Consider the following 22,301-nt stretch of genomic DNA (forward strand, 5'->3'; position numbering starts at 1 on the left):
GGTTCCTGAGGTCCTTAGACTTGAAGATGGTTCATATGTCACTGGCCATGGAGAGACTTGTACACAGGCAGAGCTGCTTTAAAGTCTCTTCTCTGAGCCACAGGGGGCAGTGCAGAGACCTGAGAACAGGACTAATGTGATGGTACTTCCTGATTCTGGTCAGGACCTGAGCAGCAGCGTTCTGGATGAACTGCAGCTGTTTTACAGCTCGTTTGGAGAGGCCAGTGAGCAGGTCGTTACAGTCTAATCTACTGGAGACAAACACACGGATAAGTCTCTCCAAGTCTGGTTTAGACACTATATTTTGATTTTGGCAATGTTGTTTAGATGATAAAAAGTTGCTGATGTTGTTGATTTGATGTGGCTGTTAAAATTCAATTCTGAGTTCATAATTCTCCCCAGATTTCTAACTTGATTTGTAGGTTTTAGGGCGAGATTCTGGAGGTGACTGCTAACATTTTAATAATCAAGACGATGATTTCAGTCTTGTCTGAGTTCAGCTGGTGAAAGTTGTTTTGCAGCCACACACTGATCTGTTGGATGCAGTGACAGAGTGAATCCACTGGTCCATATTCACCTGCCGATAGTGAAACATAGATCTGAGAATCGTATTAACTGACCTAATGGCAGCATGTAGAGGTTGAACAGAAGGGGTCCCAGAATTGACCCTTGAGGCACCCCACAGGTCAGGGGAATGTGGTCTGAGACATAGTTACCAATTTTAACAAAGTTCTTCCTGTCTAGGACAGAGGAGGACTTTAACTAATTTAGGGTCGTGCCAGTGATGCCCACCCAGTCCTCTAGTCTCTGTAAGAGGATCCCATGATCGACAGTGTAAAAAGCAGCACTCAGATCTAACAGAATTAAGACTGAGGCTTTGCCTGTGTCAGTGTTCAGGCGGATGTCATTTGTCACCTTGACAGCAGTCTCAGTGCTTTGATGAGGTATAAAACCTGACTGGAAAACATCAAATGAGTTGTTTATTAAGAGGAAATCTGTGAGCCATTGGAAGCAACATTTTCGGGGACTTTGCAAAACCTTGCCTGACCAGCCAAGACCACACGCTTTGAAAATAATTTACTAAGAAGTTTTGATCTGGAATCCAACCCAGTCGCTCCAATTTCCAAAGGGAGTGATTGACAGGCGTATTAACCAATCAGCCCAATCAGCCCTCCTGTACGGTGTGGCCTGCTGGAGCAGCAGCATCACAGAGAGGGAGAGGAAGAGGCTGGATAAAGTGATCAAGAAGTCCAGCTCCGTCCTGGGCTGCGCTCTGGAGGGAGGACAGAAGGGTCCTGGCTAGATTCACATCTATGCTGGACCATGAGTCTCACCCCCTGCAGGACACTCTGTCCACTCTGGAGAGCAGCTTCAGTGAGAGACTGATCCACCCTCGCTGTGTGAAGGAAAGGTTTTCGCAGAAGTGCTGCTGTCAGACTTTATAACAAACACTGTTAGTCCTGAACACTCGCAATACTGACCTAACCATGTGCAATTCCGTCATATGTGCAATTACTGTCGTGATTCATGTGCAATTACTGTGAAATTCATCTGCAATCCATGTGCCGTCGTGAAACATATTCATGTGCAATTACTGTCGTGATCACATGCAATGGTATTTATGTATTTATTTATTTTTATCTTTATTATTTTTCCCCTCCATCCCTTATTGGGAAATGGGAGTTTTTGTTTATAGGAGATCTTCTACTGAGAGTGTTTTTCAAACTTCCTATAAGTGATCTGTTCTTTTCTTCTGTATCTACCTCTGTATCTACCTGCGTTGCACCAATGAAATTTCCCCATGTGTGGACAATAAAGGAATATCTTATCTTATCTTATAAGACAAACGCATTGTCCGTGTCCAAACAAACATGGTAGCTTAAGAGGAAAAAATTAAAATAACAGACTGAGAAATGTTAATGACTCCTGTCAACAAACGATGCATTAAACTCTGTAAATCTGAGGTAAATTAAGTTATATATTTTGTTCTGAATGTTCAGAAAATATTTGAGGGACATGTGACGCAAATTAGCGGCGGTGGTTGGACCGTCCATGCTTGGAGAGTTTTTTTGACGCCCCCCAATCGTCCGATTCCAGATCCTTCTGCATTTGAACAGAATGTAGGAAGGACTGGCTTGTCAGGCTATCAAAGAACCCACAGCACTATAAGGTTAAAAGCTCTGAAGTCGATTCTGCATGATATGTTGACGTGTACGTGTACGTGTGTGTGCGCGTGTGTGTGCGCGGGCGCGCGTGTGTGTGTGTGTGCGCGCGCGCGCGCGTGTGTGTGTGCGCGTGTGTGCTTGCAGTATGCGCAGTCTACCCGAGGAAGGCGCCACAGAGCTGGAGCAGAGTCGCCTGGGGCAGCGCTCCCTCCTCCCTGTCCTCTCCCCACTGTCCTCTCCTTCGGCTCCGTATGGAGAGAAGAAAATAAACCCCTCCACCACCGCTGCTGCTAACGGGGCTAGTTATGGAAGCACAGCCCAAACACTGACTCTTCTGCGGGACATTGAGCCAGCCACGAGTGCTTCCCCTGCATGCGCTACTCCTCACTCCGGGGAACAACACAATACACGGGACCTTACGGGATTTTTGTGCTTTTAAAAAACGTTGGAGAGCCTTTTTCACCTTTAGCTAACTACTTACGGGGCTTGCTAACTGTGCGTGCTAACCGTAGCCTAGCACTGGGTAGCAGCAGCAGCAGCAGCAGCACCACTGTGGATGAACTTCGCATGGGTTGAACCGCGGTGATAAAACGTTGTTTCACGGCTTGTTTTGTCCCAAAGCTCGCTCCTTTTGGACTCAGTCCCTGCACACACACGCGGGAGTCTGTTGTTACTTGATGTGGGTCTGGAAGCCTTTAAAAGCGTACATATGTTGTTTTTAAGCCTTTAAATCGTTATTGATTTGGGAAGGACTGAAGCCCACTACTGCCGGTGGAGGAGCAGCTAGCAGGATATTAGCCACTTTTCCGCTTTGTGGTCGCAGCAGCAGGCCATGGAAGGCTGGTTAAATGGCAGCTAATAATTTATTGGACAGTGTTATCGCTGAATTGATTCAAATATACGTTGCTTTTCAGACTCTTTTGGTGTAATAATATGCAGCGAGAGGTTGCGAAGTTGGGATAGTGGTCGGAGCGGCGCAGGAAACAAGCTGCACCAGCGGGGTCGCATCATCTCTGCAGCGGGGAAAAGTGCTGCTCCGCGCGGGTCCAAAGCACAAACAAAGCGGGGACATGTCTAACGCAAAGGAGAATCCATGTCGCAAATTCCAGGCCAATTTCTTCAACAAGAGCAAGTGTCAGAACTGCTTCAAGCCGCGAGAACTGCATCTCCTCACGGACCAGGATCTCAACCAGGTAATGACCCCGCTCTTGGTTACGATGTGAACGAGTTGTAATTATCATCCATGTTCGGTTAGAGCGAGACAGCCATTGCATCTTGATTACGACATTGTGATTTAAAGTAGGACATAACGATTTTGGCAATGTACGCAATTGCGTTGTTTCTGTCAAATACAGTCTATGGGTCGAAGACTGATTACACTTGCAATTTGTGTTTTAATAGTTGGATTCTGTTGAATGTTTTAAACTTCACTTATTGCACCTGCAACAAGCAGCAAATCCAATTGTGATTTTTATTTGATTGTGATTTGTGTCTTTTAAAGGGAAAGATTTCTAAAGGGGCAATGCAACTACTGATATACAGTAATGTAAAGTAATAACAATGTTTTTAGGCAGCTGATTATCAAAACGTGCTTTAAATTGGGGTTATTAAGGAAGCATTTACCATTAATCTGCCTCATTAAAATTGCATTTTAAAGGCAAGTGTGTTTGAGTAATACCGATACTCTTTTTCATAGACTTCTACTATTGAAGCGAATTCATCAGCCTAAAGGTGTGGTTATCCTAATTAATGAATGATTACCGTGGTAATTAAAATGTGTAAAGGCCTCTTTTTACACCTCATTCACATGTCAATGTTAGTCCAGTAAACACAGATACAGCCATAATCAATATTACAATAGGCAATGTTTAAAATGCTGTGGTGCTAAGCTCTAACTAAAGTGAATGAAAGAGACGAAGCATCAAAATGGACATTTGCAACACTCGGATGACTTTAGATCTTAACTCTTCACACATAAGATTTCTTTTAATCCTGACTTCAAACGATTGTCCGCTGTGCATATAATCCAGTATGTCAACAACAGCAGTAGCAGTGTATGTGCTAGCTGTCCAGAATCTTTTTCACTGGTGTGATCTGTGCTGAAATTAACATTAATTCTTGAGTTGGTTGAGTTCATAGTAAGTCCAGCGCTGCCTCAGAGCCATGAATGGTCAGAGTGCACACAAACAGCAGCGTCACTCTGGAGCTGCATTCAGCTGTACTATAATACAAAACCAAACTACTGCACCGAAAAATTGAGCTGACACAAATATTGGGGCATTGATCTGTCAATAAATTTGATGAAATGGTTGTATTCTAGGATTAGAATCTAAATTTTAACCCAAATGTCCATATCGGCCGATAATTTCAGCCAGTTGATATATCATTCAGGCCCTAATCTGGACACAGACTTTAAAACACATGCAAAAAGACCTTAAGCCGCGTTCACACCCCAATTCGCACCCGACGCAGGAGTTTGATGCCAGTACATTTGAAGGCAGACGCCTCGGACGCTCGTCCTGGACGCCTCGGACGCTCGTCCTGGACGCCTCGGACGCTCGTCCTGGACGCCTCGGACGCTCGTCCTGGACGCCTCGGACGCTCGTTCATAAACCATAACATAAATCCATAAACTCACTAATGAAGCGTGTCTGAGGCGTCCAGCGCACATGCGCAGTGGAGGGGTTGTTGTGTTTCCCTCCTATGGGCTCCAGGCTTGTCTGGGACCCGCAGATACTTCAAAGGTGAGCAGAGTTTAGTCAATATCATTATTTGCTCCAAGAGTTGCGTCGTGAGGATTTAAAAAAAATTGTGGCTGGGCTTGTTTTGGGTCTTCTTCCGGGTAGTGCGTAGCACATCCCTGTAGCGTAATCTCTGATTGGCTGCTGCGCTGCGTCTGCCGCAGAAAAGTTGAACAAAGCTCAACACTTTGGACACTATGAACACTTGTCCAAAACATCCGACGCGCCGCGTCTGACACTCAAAACGCGCCGCAAAAAGGATGCCCAAGATGCGCGTCCACATAGACATCGAATGTAAACTGGGCGCTTTGGATGCCCTGGTCTGAACGGGCCTTAAAGGTCCCAGAAAATGCAAAATCGACTTTTCAGAGCTTTTAACCTTCTTACGTTGCTATTTGTGCTTCATATATGTACCCAGAGTGTTTTTTTGATTGATTCCCGCAGTTTTTAGCTACAGAACAGACTATATCCTTTCCTCGGATCTGCAAACTGACGGGGGGTGGTTGCAAGACCACGTCATAACCCCAGGCACGCGTCACCATCCCCCCTCACCCTCGCGAGCGGCTGTGTCCACGCTGTCACCTCTGCCTCTGTTTACACCCCCACCGTCTCCGGGGTGGGCGGGGCACACACACTCTCTCTGAGACCATGTCACGGGTGGGCGGGGCACACACGCTCTCGCTGAGACTACGTCACGGGTTGGGCGGGGGAGCCAGATTGCTCTTTGCAAGGGTGGGGGTGAATATCAAACCAAGCCGTCTGCATTTCCGGGGTTGGTGAGGGGGTCCAAGGTCTGGGTGATATTTCTTAACTGTTATGTTAAGGGTGTTGCACAACCCTTATTATTATCAAATATACACTTAGGATAGACTACGAAACGTAAAAAAAGCATGATATGGCACCTTTAAGACTTATCTAGAATCTTTCTACTATCTTCAGTCACCATGTTATAACCATTTATTTGGTTAAAATGTATTTATAATACATAGTAATTATTAGTAATAATAATTGTTGGTTGTAGAACCTGCCAGGTAGGAAGATTCCATTCTGTATTTTATTTAAATTTAATAATAACAACCAACCAGAGACTAAAATAGGCTGTAAACTAAATTGATATAAGAATCACATGCATTTCAGTTAGTGGTGCATCAATATGGAAATTTTGGGTCAATACCGAAGTTATGGGAAAAGCTTTGACCCACAACCGATATTAGGCCGATATTTTCTAAATAATGTTATGGTTATTTTAAACACTTGTATTTTTTTAATACAAGAAATATACTAGCTATAAACACAGCTCAAAACACAGTGCTCTTTCACACAACAAAACTCTTCCCAGTCACACACCGTTTAAAACACCCAGAAGAAGGCCCAAAGCAAACCCTGCAACTAAAAAAAAAATCTTTAAGACTCAGCTCTTGGAGCAAATAATGATATTCAATAAACTCTGCTCACCTCTGAAGTATCCCCGACAAGCCCCCGAGCCGATCGCCTCTGTTTTTGGACTTTGTAAAGTAATGACAACAAAGCCACTTTCTCCTCCTGCTCTGCCATCGCACCAAGAGAACAGCAACACTGGGTAACACAACTACTCCTCCACTGCGCATGTGCGCTGGACGCCTCGGACATGAGTCTGCTGGGGAGTTTATTTATTAGACGCGCGTCCAAGGCATCAGCTTTCAAATGAACAGGTGTCCAACTCCGGCGTCCGGTGCGAATTTGGACGCCACGGTCTGAATGCAGCTTAACAGTGCTAATTTATAGATTTTTACTGGCAAACGGTCACCAGGCAGCAATCTATCGGGAAAGCGCAAGCAATTGACACGCCGTAGAAGACCACGTTAGTGGAAGCACTGTCGAAGGGACACGTAGTGTTTTCTATTGTTTAAGCTTCCAAACGCTGTGTGTTTTATTACAATCGGACTCATATTCACAGGGAAATTAGTTGAATGAGGAAGTGAATGTAGACGCGGCAGAATACAAAGACACGGAGCACGGACATGCGATATACGGCAATCTGCCGCATTGAAATTAAACTTTCTTGGCCGAACCTGACTCATGGGTCAAAAGACAACATGTGCATCACTACCATGGACCAATATCTCATGTTACAACGCAACACTCACTCGATAACTACGAGCTCAGGAGCAGATGAACCTGATGTGAAGACACAGGCACAGGTATATCAGCTCACACAGAGTTATCAAGGACAGAGGGGACAGTAGGGACTGCTGTGATGTGTTTGTTAAGCTTCAACATGTTGTGTGTTTTATTACAATCCAACTCATATTCAGAAATTAGTCTAATTAGTCACACGGCCTCAGGACCCCCGGTTCAAAAGACGCACCACTACCGTGTTTATTTATGTGTACATATCCCATGTTACAACGTGGGCACCTGCGGTTTATTGTCAGGTGCAATATTCAGGAGCGCTGCATAGCCCGGGCTGCCCTGTGGCAGAGCTTCCCAAGAAGGAGATCATTGGTTCGATTCCCGGGCCAGACCAACCTCACATGATCTCTCTGGGTGGAGTCTGTATGTTCTCCCCGTGTTACCGTGGGTTCTCTCCGGGTTCTCCGGCTTCCACCCACTGTCCAAAGACATGCATGTGTTTGACAAAATTGGAAACTTTAAATTGGCCCTAGTGAATGAATGTGAGAGTGAATTGTGAATGGGTATCGGTGTGTCTATGTCTGTTGGCTCTGCGACAAGTTGGCCACTGTCCAGGGTGTACCCCGCCTAAGGGCCAAAGTCACTGGGATAAGCTCCAGTTACCCCTAACGGGAAAAAGCAGTAGAAAATGAATGAATGAATGTATAGCCCGAAAAGTGCGTTATGTTCATAAACATGCACTGTCCCCACCAAATAAACAAATTATAAAAATAATCTTAGTCATGTTTTAATTCCCTCTTACATTTGATTTACTACTGTGTAATGGGGGTTTGTCACATTTACTACACAAGCACTACATTTGATATGTATGTAAGCTTTTTAATATTAATTGATGATTAGTTAAGATTGCAAAAGGCCTGTGAATGAACCGTTTTACCAAATTTAACCCAGATAAAGCTAAAGTTATACTGTTTGCATATTCTTGTAACACATGTTTGTTATTTGGAGGCTTGTCTGAACTTAAAACTATTTTCTTAGCACATGACATGAGTCTGTGTATAGTCCAGTTAACCATTATTTGATTACTAAATCAGTTGAGAATTATTATCCCAATGATCCAGTCATCAGCCAATAGGTATGTTGGAGAGGGAAACATTTAAATGCAGAGCTGTAGTCAACACAAAACTATGTCTCTCACTTTGTTAACAGAGAAGTATATGAGTAAGCATAATCTTAAGTGAAAAGGCAGATTAAACTGTTCTGTCACTCCAAAAACTCCAGTTAACTCACTTCAGGCCTTCTCCTTTTTGACCGTCTTTTATTGACCAGCCCTACAAGGTAGAGAGGTACATTTTAAATTTGTGGTTAATTTTATGGTCTATTCATGTTTTTTGCAATACTTCAACCTCACCCAATACATTCAGATACATTTGAGCACATTCCTGATGCTTTATGTTAAAGTATCACCTGAAAATATAAAACAAACACGGAGATTCATTTTTGTGATTATCGCCCACTCATAAAAGGACAGTTCAATTTTTTTAAAAATATTTTGTGGCCCTTTAAGCTTTATTAGACAGGAGAGAATAGTGTGAAATGAACTCATAACACTTGGACATAGCCTGATGACTTTGTGCCGAGTTAACTGCAGGTTAACCCTTCCCTGACCAGAGCCCTCAGTCAGGACAGGCTGCGGGCAGTTACATCACTTCCTCTAATCCAGTGCTGACCTGGAACACACACTTGCTGTTGTTGCAGAAGTAGCTTATGACAGGATAGAAGCTTCAATCCTGGTGTCCACTTGAGTGTCAATTACAAGATAAAATATTTGCAATTCTAGTCTTTTGAATTTTTTTGGCCCTAGTGGCTGATATTGACTAAATTGAATTTTTAAATATTTTTTGCCATCAGAATTGTGCATGTCTTGTTTTAGGTTCTGCTATTGCACATAAAGTGATTTGGTGCTTTCCTGGTGTGAGGGGAAACAAAAGAATATAAATATTATGTGTTGATGACTTAAATGTTTTCAAATGGAAATAGGTGGGCTTGCCCGGTGGTCTAGTGGTTAAGGCGCCTGCCAGGGTCCATGTCCAGCTGTCAAAAAGTTACAAAATATCACTTTTCACATCTTTTCTCCTCCTAATACTAGAAGAAGATGAAGATGACCTCTACTCTGCCTCATTGAAGTTGAGCACGCCCGCCTTTTGCTTAGGGGTTTGTTCAAAATATTGATATGGCGGTATATGGTCACGAAGGGTCACGAGGGTCACGAGGGTCTTGGCAATACCCAGCCCTACTTTTGCTGTTGTTTGCCTTCCTAGCATCCCCCGCTTCCTATCCATCAGTGCTGTGCCAGCAGGGAGCTTCGTCGCACAAGCAGGTTTTTTAAGCCGCTTTATACCAGCCCTACTCTACCCTAACCTGGCTCATGCCAGATTGATCTGTGTCTCATTCTGAATTTAATTCTTCACATGAATCAATCTGGAAAGTCTCTTGCTGAAAACTGCCAGGACCTTTAAAAAAAATACTTCATGCTGAAACCCCCCCACAAAACACAATAGTTTGAATTTCTCCTAAAATGGGCCGAAGTACGAAGTCGGTTGTTTTGACTAACACAATGCTGGTATTTGTTCCAGTCCTGCCTGCGGGCCCTAAATCACATGTGATTGGCTTGTTAAACCACTTTTCCGGACTGCAAAAAAATCCGCAGGAGCCTAAAGAAAGGTTAACACTGCAGCGTCAAAGCATCCAGTTTACATACAAACTGTGCGCTTTGAGAATTCGAGCGGTGCAAATCTTGCGTTTTGAGCATTGCAGCATTTAAGCGTTGCTGAAGTTGGACAATCTTGAACTGTATGGTGGCTGACATGCCGCAGCAACCAATCAGAGATTAAACGCCAGTGACTCACGCATTTCATTATCCGTAAGAAAGACCAAAACAAATCCTGCACTGTAAAACATAATCCAGATGCAGCTTTTGGAGCAAATGGTAATATTCACTAAACTCTGCTCACCTCTGAAGTGTCTGGTTACTCATTATATACAGTGCTAGCTTCATAGCACTGGTTAACAAGCACAAGGTGAGTGAGTGTTTTTCCAGTCTTGCTCCTGCCTGATCTGGCACCACTTTAAGTAGATAATACTCTTCTGAATGGAAGGTGGATAGTAATGCTGTTAAAATACTGCAAAGAGGTTAAGGGAATTAGAGTTTGAAATAAAGCACCTAGAATAGAAAGGGTGGAGCAAGTGAGGAATGCATCTGTAACGACAAAAGGCCTGCATGGAATTGATATTGAAGTGAAGGGGCAGGAAAGTGTCTAGTGTAAACAATGCATTGTTTTGGTACGCTGTGCGGAGGCATGTATGCCAATCTAGGGTTCAGGATTAGAAGGCTGTAGAAGTCTTTCAGATATGAACTTTACAGTACGGAATGCTTTTTAGTCTATGTCAAAGAAAAAACGGCCATACCATAGTTTTATGTATGAAAATTTGAAAAATAAGTGTTTAAATATACAGGTATTGCTGGGTTCTAAGATGGAATCCCTCTGTGATGCCAACAATATGCGACGTCCCATAGGAGACAGAGATTTTACCTTGTAAGATTTCAACTAAAAATAGACTTAAAGCCAATGGCGCAATTACAGATGTTTATTTTTTTTTTTGTACTAGAAAAGCTTGAAAAACATACATTCTTGCTGTGAAGGGACTTCTTCCACCACAAACATTTCTGATAGAGGATCTCTCACCTGCTGGTTGCCATGTAGAATTGTCCAAAGTTTGGTTTTAATTTTCCATCATGCAGTAATGCAGGTGGCAGTAATCATGCAGTGATGCAGGTGGCAGTAATCATGCAGTGATGCAGGTGGCAGTAATCATGCAGTAATGCAGGTGGCAGTAATCATGCAGTGATGCAGGTGGCAGTAATCATGCAGTGATGCAGATGGCAGTAATCATGCAGTGATGCAGGTGGCAGTAATCATGCAGTGATACAGGTGGCAGTAATCATGCAGTAATGCAGGTGGCAGTAATTATGCAGTGATACAGGTGGCAGTAATCATGCAGTGATGCAGGTGGCAGTAATTATGCAGTGATGCAGGTGGCAGTAATCATGCAGTGATGCAGGTGGCAGTAATCATGCAGTGATGCAGGTGGCAGTAATCATGCAGTGATACAGGTGGCAGTAATCATGCAGTAATGCAGGTGGCAGTAATCATGCAGTGATGCAGGTGGCAGTAATCATGCAGTGATGCAGGTGGCAGTAATCATGCAGTGATACAGGTGGCAGTAATCATGCAGTGATGCAGGTGGCAGTAATCATGCAGTGATGCAGGTGGCAGTAATCATGCAGTAATGCAGGTGGCAGTAATTATGCAGTGATGCAGGTGGCAGTAATCATGCAGTGATGCAGGTGGCAGTAATCATGCAGTGATGCAGGTGGCAGTAATCATGCAGTGATACAGGTGGCAGTAATCATGCAGTAATGCAGGTGGCAGTAATTATGCAGTGATGCAGGTGGCAGTAATCATGCAGTGATGCAGGTGGCAGTAATCATGCAGTGATGCAGGTGGCAGTAATCATGCAGTGATGCAGGTGGCAGTAATCATGCAGTAATGCAGGTGGCAGTAATCATGCAGTGATGCAGGTGGCAGTAATCATGCAGTGATGCAGGTGGCAGTAATCATGCAGTAATGCAGGTGGCAGTAATCATGCAGTGATGCAGGTGGCAGTAATCATGCAGTAATGCAGGTGGCAGTAATCATGCAGTGATGCAGGTGGCAGTAATCATGCAGTGATGCAGGTGGCAGTAATCATGCAGTGATGCAGGTGGCAGTAATCATGCAGTGATGCAGGTGGCAGTAATCATGCAGTGATTCAGGTGGCAGTAATCATGCAGTGATACAGGTGGCAGTAATCATGCAGTAATGCAGGTGGCAGTAATTATGCAGTGATGCAGGTGGCAGTAATCATGCAGTAATGCAGGTGGCAGTAATCATGCAGTGATGCAGGTGGCAGTAATCATGCAGTGATACAGGTGGCAGTAATCATGCAGTAATGCAGGTGGCAGTAATCATGCAGTGATGCAGGTGGCAGTAATCATGCAGTGATGCAGGTGGCAGTAATCATGCAGTGATACAGGTGGCAGTAATTATGCAGTGATGCAGGTGGCAGTAATCATGCAGTGATGCAGGTGGCAGTAATCATGCAGTGATGCAGGTGGCAGTAATCATGCAGTGATACAGGTGGCAGTAATCATGCAGTAATGCAGGTGGCAGTAATTATGCAGTGATGCAGGTGGCAGTAATCATGCAGTGATGCAGGTGGCAGTAATCATGCAGTGATGCAGGTGGCAGTAATCATGCAGTAATGCAGGTGGCAGTAATCATGCAGTAATGCAGGTGGCAGTAATCATGCAGTGATGCAGGTGGCAGTAATCATGCAGTGATGCAGGTGGCAGTAATCATGCAGTAATGCAGGTGGCAGTAATCATGCAGTGATGCAGGTGGCAGTAATCATGCAGTGATGCAGGTGGCAGTAATCATGCAGTGATGCAGGTGGCAGTAATCATGCAGTGATTCAGGTGGCAGTAATCATGCAGTGATACAGGTGGCAGTAATCATGCAGTAATGCAGGTGGCAGTAATCATGCAGTGATGCAGGTGGCAGTAATCATGCAGTAATGCAGGTGGCAGTAATCATGCAGTGATGCAGGTGGCAGTAATCATGCAGTGATGCAGGTGGCAGTAATCATGCAGTGATGCAGGTGGCAGTAATCATGCAGTGATGCAGGTGGCAGTAATCATGCAGTGATGCAGGTGGCAGTAATCATGCAGTGATACAGGTGGCAGTAATCATGCAGTGATGCAGGTGGCAGTAATCATGCAGTGATGCAGGTGGCAGTAATCATGCAGTGATTCAGGTGGCAGTAATCATGCAGTGATACAGGTGGCAGTAATCATGCAGTAATGCAGGTGGCAGTAATTATGCAGTGATGCAGGTGGCAGTAATCATGCAGTAATGCAGGTGGCAGTAATCATGCAGTGATGCAGGTGGCAGTAATCATGCAGTGATACAGGTGGCAGTAATCATGCAGTAATGCAGGTGGCAGTAATCATGCAGTGATGCAGGTGGCAGTAATCATGCAGTGATGCAGGTGGCAGTAATCATGCAGTGATACAGGTGGCAGTAATTATGCAGTGATGCAGGTGGCAGTAATCATGCAGTGATGCAGGTGGCAGTAATCATGCAGTGATGCAGGTGGCAGTAATCATGCAGTGATACAGGTGGCAGTAATCATGCAGTAATGCAGGTGGCAGTAATTATGCAGTGATGCAGGTGGCAGTAATCATGCAGTGATGCAGGTGGCAGTAATCATGCAGTGATGCAGGTGGCAGTAATCATGCAGTAATGCAGGTGGCAGTAATCATGCAGTAATGCAGGTGGCAGTAATCATGCAGTGATGCAGGTGGCAGTAATCATGCAGTGATGCAGGTGGCAGTAATCATGCAGTAATGCAGGTGGCAGTAATCATGCAGTGATGCAGGTGGCAGTAATCATGCAGTGATGCAGGTGGCAGTAATCATGCAGTGATGCAGGTGGCAGTAATCATGCAGTGATTCAGGTGGCAGTAATCATGCAGTGATACAGGTGGCAGTAATCATGCAGTAATGCAGGTGGCAGTAATCATGCAGTGATGCAGGTGGCAGTAATCATGCAGTAATGCAGGTGGCAGTAATCATGCAGTGATGCAGGTGGCAGTAATCATGCAGTGATGCAGGTGGCAGTAATCATGCAGTGATGCAGGTGGCAGTAATCATGCAGTGATGCAGGTGGCAGTAATCATGCAGTGATGCAGGTGGCAGTAATCATGCAGTGATACAGGTGGCAGTAATCATGCAGTGATGCAGGTGGCAGTAATCATGCAGTGATGCAGGTGGCAGTAATCATGCAGTGATGCAGGTGGCAGTAATCATGCAGTGATGCAGGTGGCAGTAATCATGCAGTAATGCAGGTGGCAGTAATCATGCAGTGATGCAGGTGGCAGTAATCATGCAGTGATGCAGGTGGCAGTAATCATGCAGTGATACAGGTGGCAGTAATTATGCAGTGATGCAGGTGGCAGTAATTATGCAGTGATGCAGGTGGCAGTAATCATGCAGTGATGCAGGTGGCAGTAATCATGCAGTGATGCAGGTGGCAGTAATCATGCAGTGATGCAGGTGGCAGTAATCATGCAGTGATACAGGTGGCAGTAATTATGCAGTGATGCAGGTGGCAGTAATTATGCAGTGATGCAGGTGGCAGTAATCATGCAGTGATGCATTTCCTCGTGACGTGGACGGCCGATTAGTCCTGCCACGTATCAACCATAAAACGCACCTACTGCTCACCTGCAGCCTCGTGCGGCTCGTCCTCCGAGAGCAGCACGTTTCCGCGTGTCTAAGCGCATTGATCTATCATAATATAGTTCCTTCAGTGTACGGGACAAAATGAAGACGGAGAAAGACTGTTTGAGCTGACTCAGAAGAAGACAGAAATCTACGGGAGACGAGAGATGCCATGCGATCCCGTTGTTGTATCAGTCCGCACTGGGGAGTGGGCATGCGCACTTCCGCCTGAGTTCTCAAATCGCCGAAAAATCGCCTGTATGAGATAAGAGACAATTTTTCAAGCTCTTTCTTTATAATGGAGAAAAGAGGAGTAGTTTTGCTTTGAGATTATTGATAGTTCTTAATGGAGGACCACACCTAAATATTGAAGGGATTCCTTTTGACATTTTGGAAACAGAGTGGCAAATGGGAGAGACTGTAGTGCAACCCTCTACACCAGAGCCATAACTGGAAGCCCCCGACCCGCACTATTAATTTAACATTTATTATACAAGATACATTTATTAAGTCAATAAAATTAATTTTATTGTCCAAAAATGTTTTTTACCGAGGGTTGCACAATTTAAGGACTTTTCTATTGCAGCATTACAGGGTGGTGGTATTTCCACTGGGCAACAGTGATCTGTACTGTCCCGATGGGAGCTGTCAATGGTACTAACTTCCAGGGGGTGCTGGTTTGCTTTAAGCCCACTGAGCGGTCTAACCAAGATGATATGCAGACTCGGGGAAACTATAGAAACAAAACCGCAAAAATAGTGCAGAAAAAACTGAGAAGAAACCTCAAGATTTGTCTTTTTTACTCTAGATTTAAAGTAAACAATTATTCAGTTATGATCTAGATTTAGAAAACTTTGCTTATGTTTTGGTGATGTCAGCTGCTCGCGTAGTAGAGCCCTTTGAGCTGGGCCCTTGTCAAGAATACACAATCCGCAATCAACAGAAGCTGTGCGGGACGCTCCAAAGTGAACTGGTCTTGGGCACCATTCCAACCACGGGGTTAATCTTTAAATACACGAGAGCAGGGGAAGAGTCACAGCTTTTGCTTTTATTTTGCGTCTTTGTGCACAAACCAAAGAAAGACCGCCACAGTCTGTAAATTACATTAGAAGCTCTAATTATTACTGTTATTTAAGGCTAATATGCAATGATATATTTGCAATTTTCATCATACTTTATAATTGTGGATGTGGTTCACGACCTGCAGAAGAACCCGCTAAAAGTCAATCCTTGCCGAAGACCGCTGCCGTCTGGTGTGGCTTCAAGGTCACTGGACGACTGTTCTAGCACGAAACCATGTGAATCTGTGTGACATTTTGTCTGTAAGTAATCCGTGCTGGTCCCAAGTCTTTGTGCACGAGGCATTAGGCAGTAGAATGTCCACTGTATAGAACAAAATATCCTGTACCTGAAGTTTCGACCTCTACAAACATGAAATTTATGAACTGTATATCTCACAATTCTGTCATATTTCCTTCGGCTGATCTATTTGATGGATGAATCATCAATCATAGATGCTACCATTGACGCTAACCTTTAAAAGTGTGTCGTCCTCTGTGTACATAGACATGCCAAGCAAGTTAAAGCACGGTGCGTATAGAATTCTGGGAGGCGTGCAGCGACATGGACTGGCGCAGGGCCCATATTAGGCGAACATTGTATTAGAACAAACATGACGACATTTATCTTTCTGTGGAGGGCTAATGCTTAGCAATACTTGAGAGTAAAGAGGGAAAAGGTTTAAAAGGCCAACAGCACAGCAAGAAAAAAACATGTCTGTTTCGACTGGTGAAGTTGGGACAAACCCGTTTTGTATGTACAAACTGGTGGCCTGTCACAATAAAACATTTCACAGAAAACCCTTTCTAAACGTACAATATCATAACAAACAAACCATATGCTTCAATAAATAAATATTGAATCATTAAAAGTACTTATTTAGTATCTAAAATGATGAGGTACAAAACCCTCTACAGATCAAATCTTATTGTGCTACAACAGTAACAAAGAAACTCCAGACTTTTTTTTACACAAGAATAACTGAAATATTGCAATATTGTGTCATCAAAATGTCCCGCAATAATATCATAGGCTCTCACAATGTACAGTGATCCCTCGCTATATCGCGGTTCACTTTTCGAGGACTCGCTGCTTCGCGGATTTTCATCATGCATTGTGTTCTGCATTCTGATTGGCTAAACAGTCTCTCCACGTCTTCTCTACCTGTGTGTCAATAACTTTATGGATTAATATGTACACGTACGTAAAGCCGCTTGCCAAATTGAAGTTTGCGAGGCCGGTGAGAGCACGCGTGTGAGCTCCGGGAGAGGCCAGTGAGAGCGCGCGTGTGAGCTGCGGGAGAGAGTGGAGAGAGCCGTGAGAGCGGCACGCGTGAGCTGCGGGAGAGGCCGGTGAGAGCGGCACGCGTGAGCTTCAATGTTTTATGGAGTATTTAATTGTATAATAACTGTAAAAAAAAATAAAGGTTTCTACTTTGCGGATTTCGACTCCCGCGGGTTCTTCTTGGAACGTAACCCCCGCGATAAACGAGGGATCACTGTATATCAAATCTCTAAGGACCCTAGCTTAAATGCACAGTTTTACTGTTGGTAATTCCGAGGAACATTTTAGCCATCTCCCACAAAAGAGATTTAATCTGAAGGGACTTCATGGCAAAATAAAGCTTGCGGCAACGGCTAAAAAGCAGAGGGAACTATATAGACCATAATCCTTTACTCTATTTATTTACTACTATTTCAGTGCAGACAACATGATGACATAACTTAATTAAAGAGTTTTATATACAAGAATATGAGTTGTATTGTAATAAAACAGTGTTTTGAAGTTTAACGAACAAAGTGACCTGATTTACCTGTAAGTACGGCAGTCAGAATCAGAATTTGAATCAGAAAAAGGTTATTGCCATTATTAAAGAACAGATTTCACAAACATAGGAACTTGCTTTGGTGATAAGGTGCAACATAAAACTACGAACAATGATAAAATGACCTATATATTGGTAAAATGATAAATAATTTTGATGATAAATGATTGATAAATGATAAATGATAGAACGACCTATATATTGATAAAATGATAAATGATTTTGATGATAAATGATTGATAAATGATAAATGATAAAACGACCTATATATCTGTTCGTCCCAGAGCCCTGGAGACGTACAGTAGTATTGTGTATGTTCAAAGAAACATGCGGTTGTGGCGAGACCGTCACCCCAGTTCAGGAACTATACTTCCTGTTCCAAAGGAGGAACTCATGAAACTGAGGGGGAAACCATCGTCTTACCCGGAGATCGTCACGTTATCCCGGCGGACATCCTAATTTTTCCCCTCCATCCCTTGTTGGGAAATGGGAGGTTTTGTCTATAGGAGTTTTTGTTTATAAGAGTTCTTTTTTTCTCTGTATCTACCTGTGTTGCAACAATGAAATTTCCCCATGTGTGGACAATAAAGGATGTTCTTATCTTATATGTCAAAAAGAAAAACGATTCAAATCTGCTATAGGATAAAGATAGAAATAGGCTATAAGATGATTAATAAAAAAAAAAAAGGCTGACTATATAAACAGAATTTACAGTTGAATTGACATATAGTGCAGAAAGTGAACTGTACAGTGGGTGGATAAATTATGGTTAAAGTGACAGTGTTCATGAGTGAAATAAACTATTCTTGTGGCAGGTTCTGATCCGGATGGACTGTAGCCTCCTGCCTGAAGGGAGTGGCTCAAATAGTCCATGGCCAGGGTGAGAAGGGTCGGCTGTAATTCGACCTGTTCATCCCAGAGCCCTGGAGACGTACAGTAGTATTGTGTATGGAATATGGCTGTATTGATTTGTCTTGTCAAGGCATTTTGAAAGGAAAACGTATCCTATCTGAGAATATTGTACTAAGATATTTGGATATGAATATATACTGCATCCCTAGTCCAAAGTAGATAGCTGGAATAATAATGAAGGGATTGCAATTGCAGTACAATCCCTTCATTATACTTCCAGCTAAGTAGGACTTTTCTATATAATCTCTATTAGCAATTCAAAAATTAAAATGTTCTTTGTAAGACTGAAACCTTTCAGTTTGAAAAGGTTGTTTGGGTCACAGGGGTCTTTCTTTATTTTTATTGTTTTGCCCACCACCATCCCCCCTCTTCAGGAGGACAACTTTATTTTTAATAAAGCGATTTTACAGATATACAATTGTCCTACCTCAACCACATGAAACAGATAGATGAGTGAGACGGAAGACAGACAGACAAACAGACAGACAGAGAGACAGGACGATGACGGGTTATGGGAAAGGGCTTTGGTGACGTTCTGTTTGGATGTTGCTGATGTGTGTGTGTCTATATGTAGAATAGTAAATGTAGGGGGTAAAGGAAAAAAATAAATAAGTGATTATATAAATAATTAGTTAACATATTCAAATAAGTAAATAAATAAAACAGAAAGGGGGGCCAGGAAAGGGGGGGTGGTTGATTATGTTTTTGTTGGGTTTAGAAATGATAGAAAAGGGGACCAGGTTTTTTCAAAGGCTAACATTTGCTTCTCTCTATGTGCATGATGTTTTTCTATTGTAATATATTCTGTGATTATGTTTTTCTTGTGGTTGATGACGACTTTCTTAGCGACAGTTAGAGAGATGAGCAAGGGTTTTTTGAAGTGTTGCGTGATGTGGATTGTAGAGACGTCATTAAGGAGACAGAGTGCTGGAGATAAAGGGATTCTGGAGTCCAGGATGGTAGAGAGTGCCTCAGTGATTGTGATCCAGAAGGAGTAGACTGGTTGACAGAGCCACATGGCGTGTAGATAATCGTCTTTGCTACCTAAAGTGCATTGTGAACAAATATCGGTGTTGGTGGAGCCCATTTTAAACATTTTGACTTTGAGTGATGTGAGATCTATGTATGACTTCATACTGTATAAGTTGTAGGCAACTGTAGGGGTCTTTCACTCGGAGAAATGTTGGGAACCATTAGAGTAAGCTGTCCAAGCAGGGACTCCCAGACAATGGCCAGAGAGCGACACAGCATTAACGCCAAGTACAATGACCGGAAGAAGCAGAGGTAAAGACTCAGCTGAAAAAGGAATTGAGGAATACATTATGAGAAGTAAACCTGCTGCTGAGAAAATAAAATATCAGCAAGCAAAGGTGGTTAACCAAAACATTTTCTCAAATAAGAGTAATGTTACTTCAAAATAGTATTATTCTCAAGTAAACGTAAGGTAGTGGTCCAAGAAATTACTCAAGAGTAAAAAATGTATGAATGTAATATCAAATTTATAATTTTAAGTTAAGGACGAAAAAGATTAATGTTCAAAAATCATGTCTGATGCAAGAAACACAGGTTCAAATAATTTAATATTGTCAACCTAAAGCTTTTGTCACTTGTAGATTTACTCACAGTGTGAAGAGGAATCAACACTTTTACTTCAAACTAACTGTTACTCAAGTAGGAGTAAAAGTATACAGTCCGAAAACTACTTCAAGAACTACAGTTGCTTCGAAAAGTTACTCAAGTAAATGTAACTGAGTGCTGGCCACCTCAGTCAGCAAGATGGCACCATAAAGCACCAGAATTGCATTTGTGTGAGGTTATTTTATACCAGAACAAATACAGAGTGTGATGACTCAATATTTGCTGACCCCTGTCGCAGAATGGGAACACCAGAAGGACCATGCCATGAGTCACCTTAAGGCCCGTCCACACCGCCGCGGCCGAAGCGTCCAGTTTACATTCAAAGTCTATAGTAAACGCGCGTCGAGCGCGTAGTGCGTTTCCCGCGGCGCAATTTCTTAGTTTTTGCGGTGCGATTGGTGCGTTTTCTTACGCTCTCAACGCTTTGAGCGCGCGTATGAGGCGGCCGAGGCGTGTTCAGATATGTTCAGGTCTCTGCAGCAGATGCGCCGCAGCCGCCGCAGCCGCCGCAGCAGCCAATCAGAGCTGACGCTCCAGTGACGTACGTACGTACGTATTTCCCCTCGCATTTCCGGTATTCCCCGTGGAATCCTCCAAGAAGAGCCACTTCTTCCTTCTTCGCCGCCGAGCCCGGCGCCTCCGTGTGAGGGTTTTGAAAACCAAAAACGTGAAAACAACACTCTCGATATCCGCCATTTTACACAATGAAAGGCCACACCGACAACAACTCCACTGCTCATGCGACAACACCTCTACTGCGCATGTGCGCAGACAGCTCGAGCGCGCCGTACGCGCGCCTGTTTATGTGCCCGGGGCATCGAGAACGCGCGTCCGGTGCGTAAACCTTTCTAATGTACACACGCTCAAATTCTGCGTCGGGCGCGAATAGGCCGCATCGGTCTGTACGCGGCTTTAGTTGGGTCCTCTTCACGTGGAGGACCAGCAACTCCAAGCTCATCCCGGGTAGCTGAGGAAGGCTGCTTTGAATAGTCTTTTCTGTTTATTTAAATTTATATACCTGTTCTTAACAGGTATGCTGCTTAACATCAGTAGCAGTATGAATTATATATTTTTGCAAGTAGTATATCTATCCAATTTAGAGGTCATGTTCATTCATCACATTGTTCGTTGTTGATCCTGTTTTTATTGTACTAAATCTGTGTGACATATAGACCTAGTTTTTGTGCTGCTCACAATGAGATTACCCTGCCTTTACTATTTTCAGTGACCATGTCTATCCGGTCTCACCTAAGCAGTTTGTTGTAGTTGTCCGTCAGCACATGGCCCCTCTGCATGCCATGTCATCACAGCCGTTTATAAGGCTGGCACTGGTTTGAACACAAAAACACTGGAACATCTGGAGCGGTATCTACTCCCCTCCCCCACCCCATAATCACTGCCTAACCCAGCTCCTCATTCTTTCACAGGCCAAACCCATTTATGGAGGATGGCTGTGCCTGGCTCCCGAGGGAACAGACTTCGACAATCCCATGCAAAGATCTCGGGTAAGGACACATACTGTATAATCACAATTCAAATGGATATAGCATAATTTACAGGGATAAAAGATTGTTGTTCACATGTTGTTCAGCATATGGTCTGGATTAGGGCCTGACCAATATGGATTTGGGGCAAATACGATACAGACATATAAAGAGGTTGGATATATAACTGCTAATATACTTAGTGAGGTTTATTAAGGCAGCATTTACTGTTATTCTGCCTCTTTGCTGTGAATTGTAAAGGCAGAAAATATGTTTGCATAACATTCTTTAATGATGGATGGACATCTACTATTGAAATGAATTCACACGGCTAAAAGAACGGTTAGCCTAATTAATAGGTGTGCTCTGCAGTAATATGCGTAAATGCTGACCATTAACGCCTCTCTTCACAACTTTTGATTGGGTCCAGCCTGATACCTGTCAATGTGTCTTGCAGAAATGGCAGAGGAGATTCTTTGTGCTCTACGAACATGGCTGTCTACGTTTTGCCCTGGATGAATCGGTAAGTCTCTTTACACGTCCATTAAAAAAAGCTTAACACTAGGACTCCCAGAGTCTTGAAACTACTACAACTCCCATTCATGGAATTCTGAGGGGAGTACCTGCCATAGAATGCTTGTTGCCGTGCTACCCAGTGGTTATGGTGGCAGCACATGTGGTTAAGGTGGCAGCACATGTGGTTAAGGTGGCAGCACATATGCCAGACTCCACGTGCAGCCGGCCGCAGTGACGTGAGTTTGAATCCCGGCTCGGACAATTTACTGCATGTCCTCCCTTTTCTCTCATCCCTATTTCGCACTAAACATTCCCTTCTGATAAAGTATATGGGCCAAAAAATAGATAAAATACAACAATACCTTGGCAATGGAAAACTTATATTTAAAATTTACATTGAAATGAATGGAGGTAGAATTTCTCAAATATAATTTAAATTGGAAAATGTTCTCAAATTCATAACAT

The 22,301-nt window shown here is 43.5% G+C and overlaps 1 protein-coding gene across 4 annotated transcripts in view; it reads left to right on the top strand.

The window, feature by feature from the left end:
* Positions 1 to 2,857: 2,857 nt before the first annotated feature.
* mprip (myosin phosphatase Rho interacting protein) overlaps positions 2,858 to 22,301 on the top strand; it is an 85,777-nt gene continuing 66,333 nt past the window's right edge. For 3 of the 4 annotated variants that reach the window (XM_072455999.1, XM_072455997.1, XM_072455998.1), the window contains exons 1-3: positions 2,858 to 3,358; positions 21,264 to 21,341; positions 21,778 to 21,843. In XM_072455999.1, coding sequence (XP_072312100.1) covers positions 3,236 to 3,358; positions 21,264 to 21,341; positions 21,778 to 21,843 — 267 coding nt within the window. In that variant the 5' untranslated portion in view covers positions 2,858 to 3,235. The remainder of the gene's footprint in view (positions 3,359 to 21,263; positions 21,342 to 21,777; positions 21,844 to 22,301) is intronic. The other variant, XM_072456000.1, reaches the window with a different exon arrangement.

This window comes from Eucyclogobius newberryi, unplaced genomic scaffold, assembly GCF_026437365.1.
Source record: "Eucyclogobius newberryi isolate DKJ021-1_F unplaced genomic scaffold, fEucNew1.0.hap1 SCAF_20, whole genome shotgun sequence".
Taxonomy (NCBI): Eukaryota; Metazoa; Chordata; class Actinopteri; order Gobiiformes; family Gobiidae; genus Eucyclogobius; species Eucyclogobius newberryi.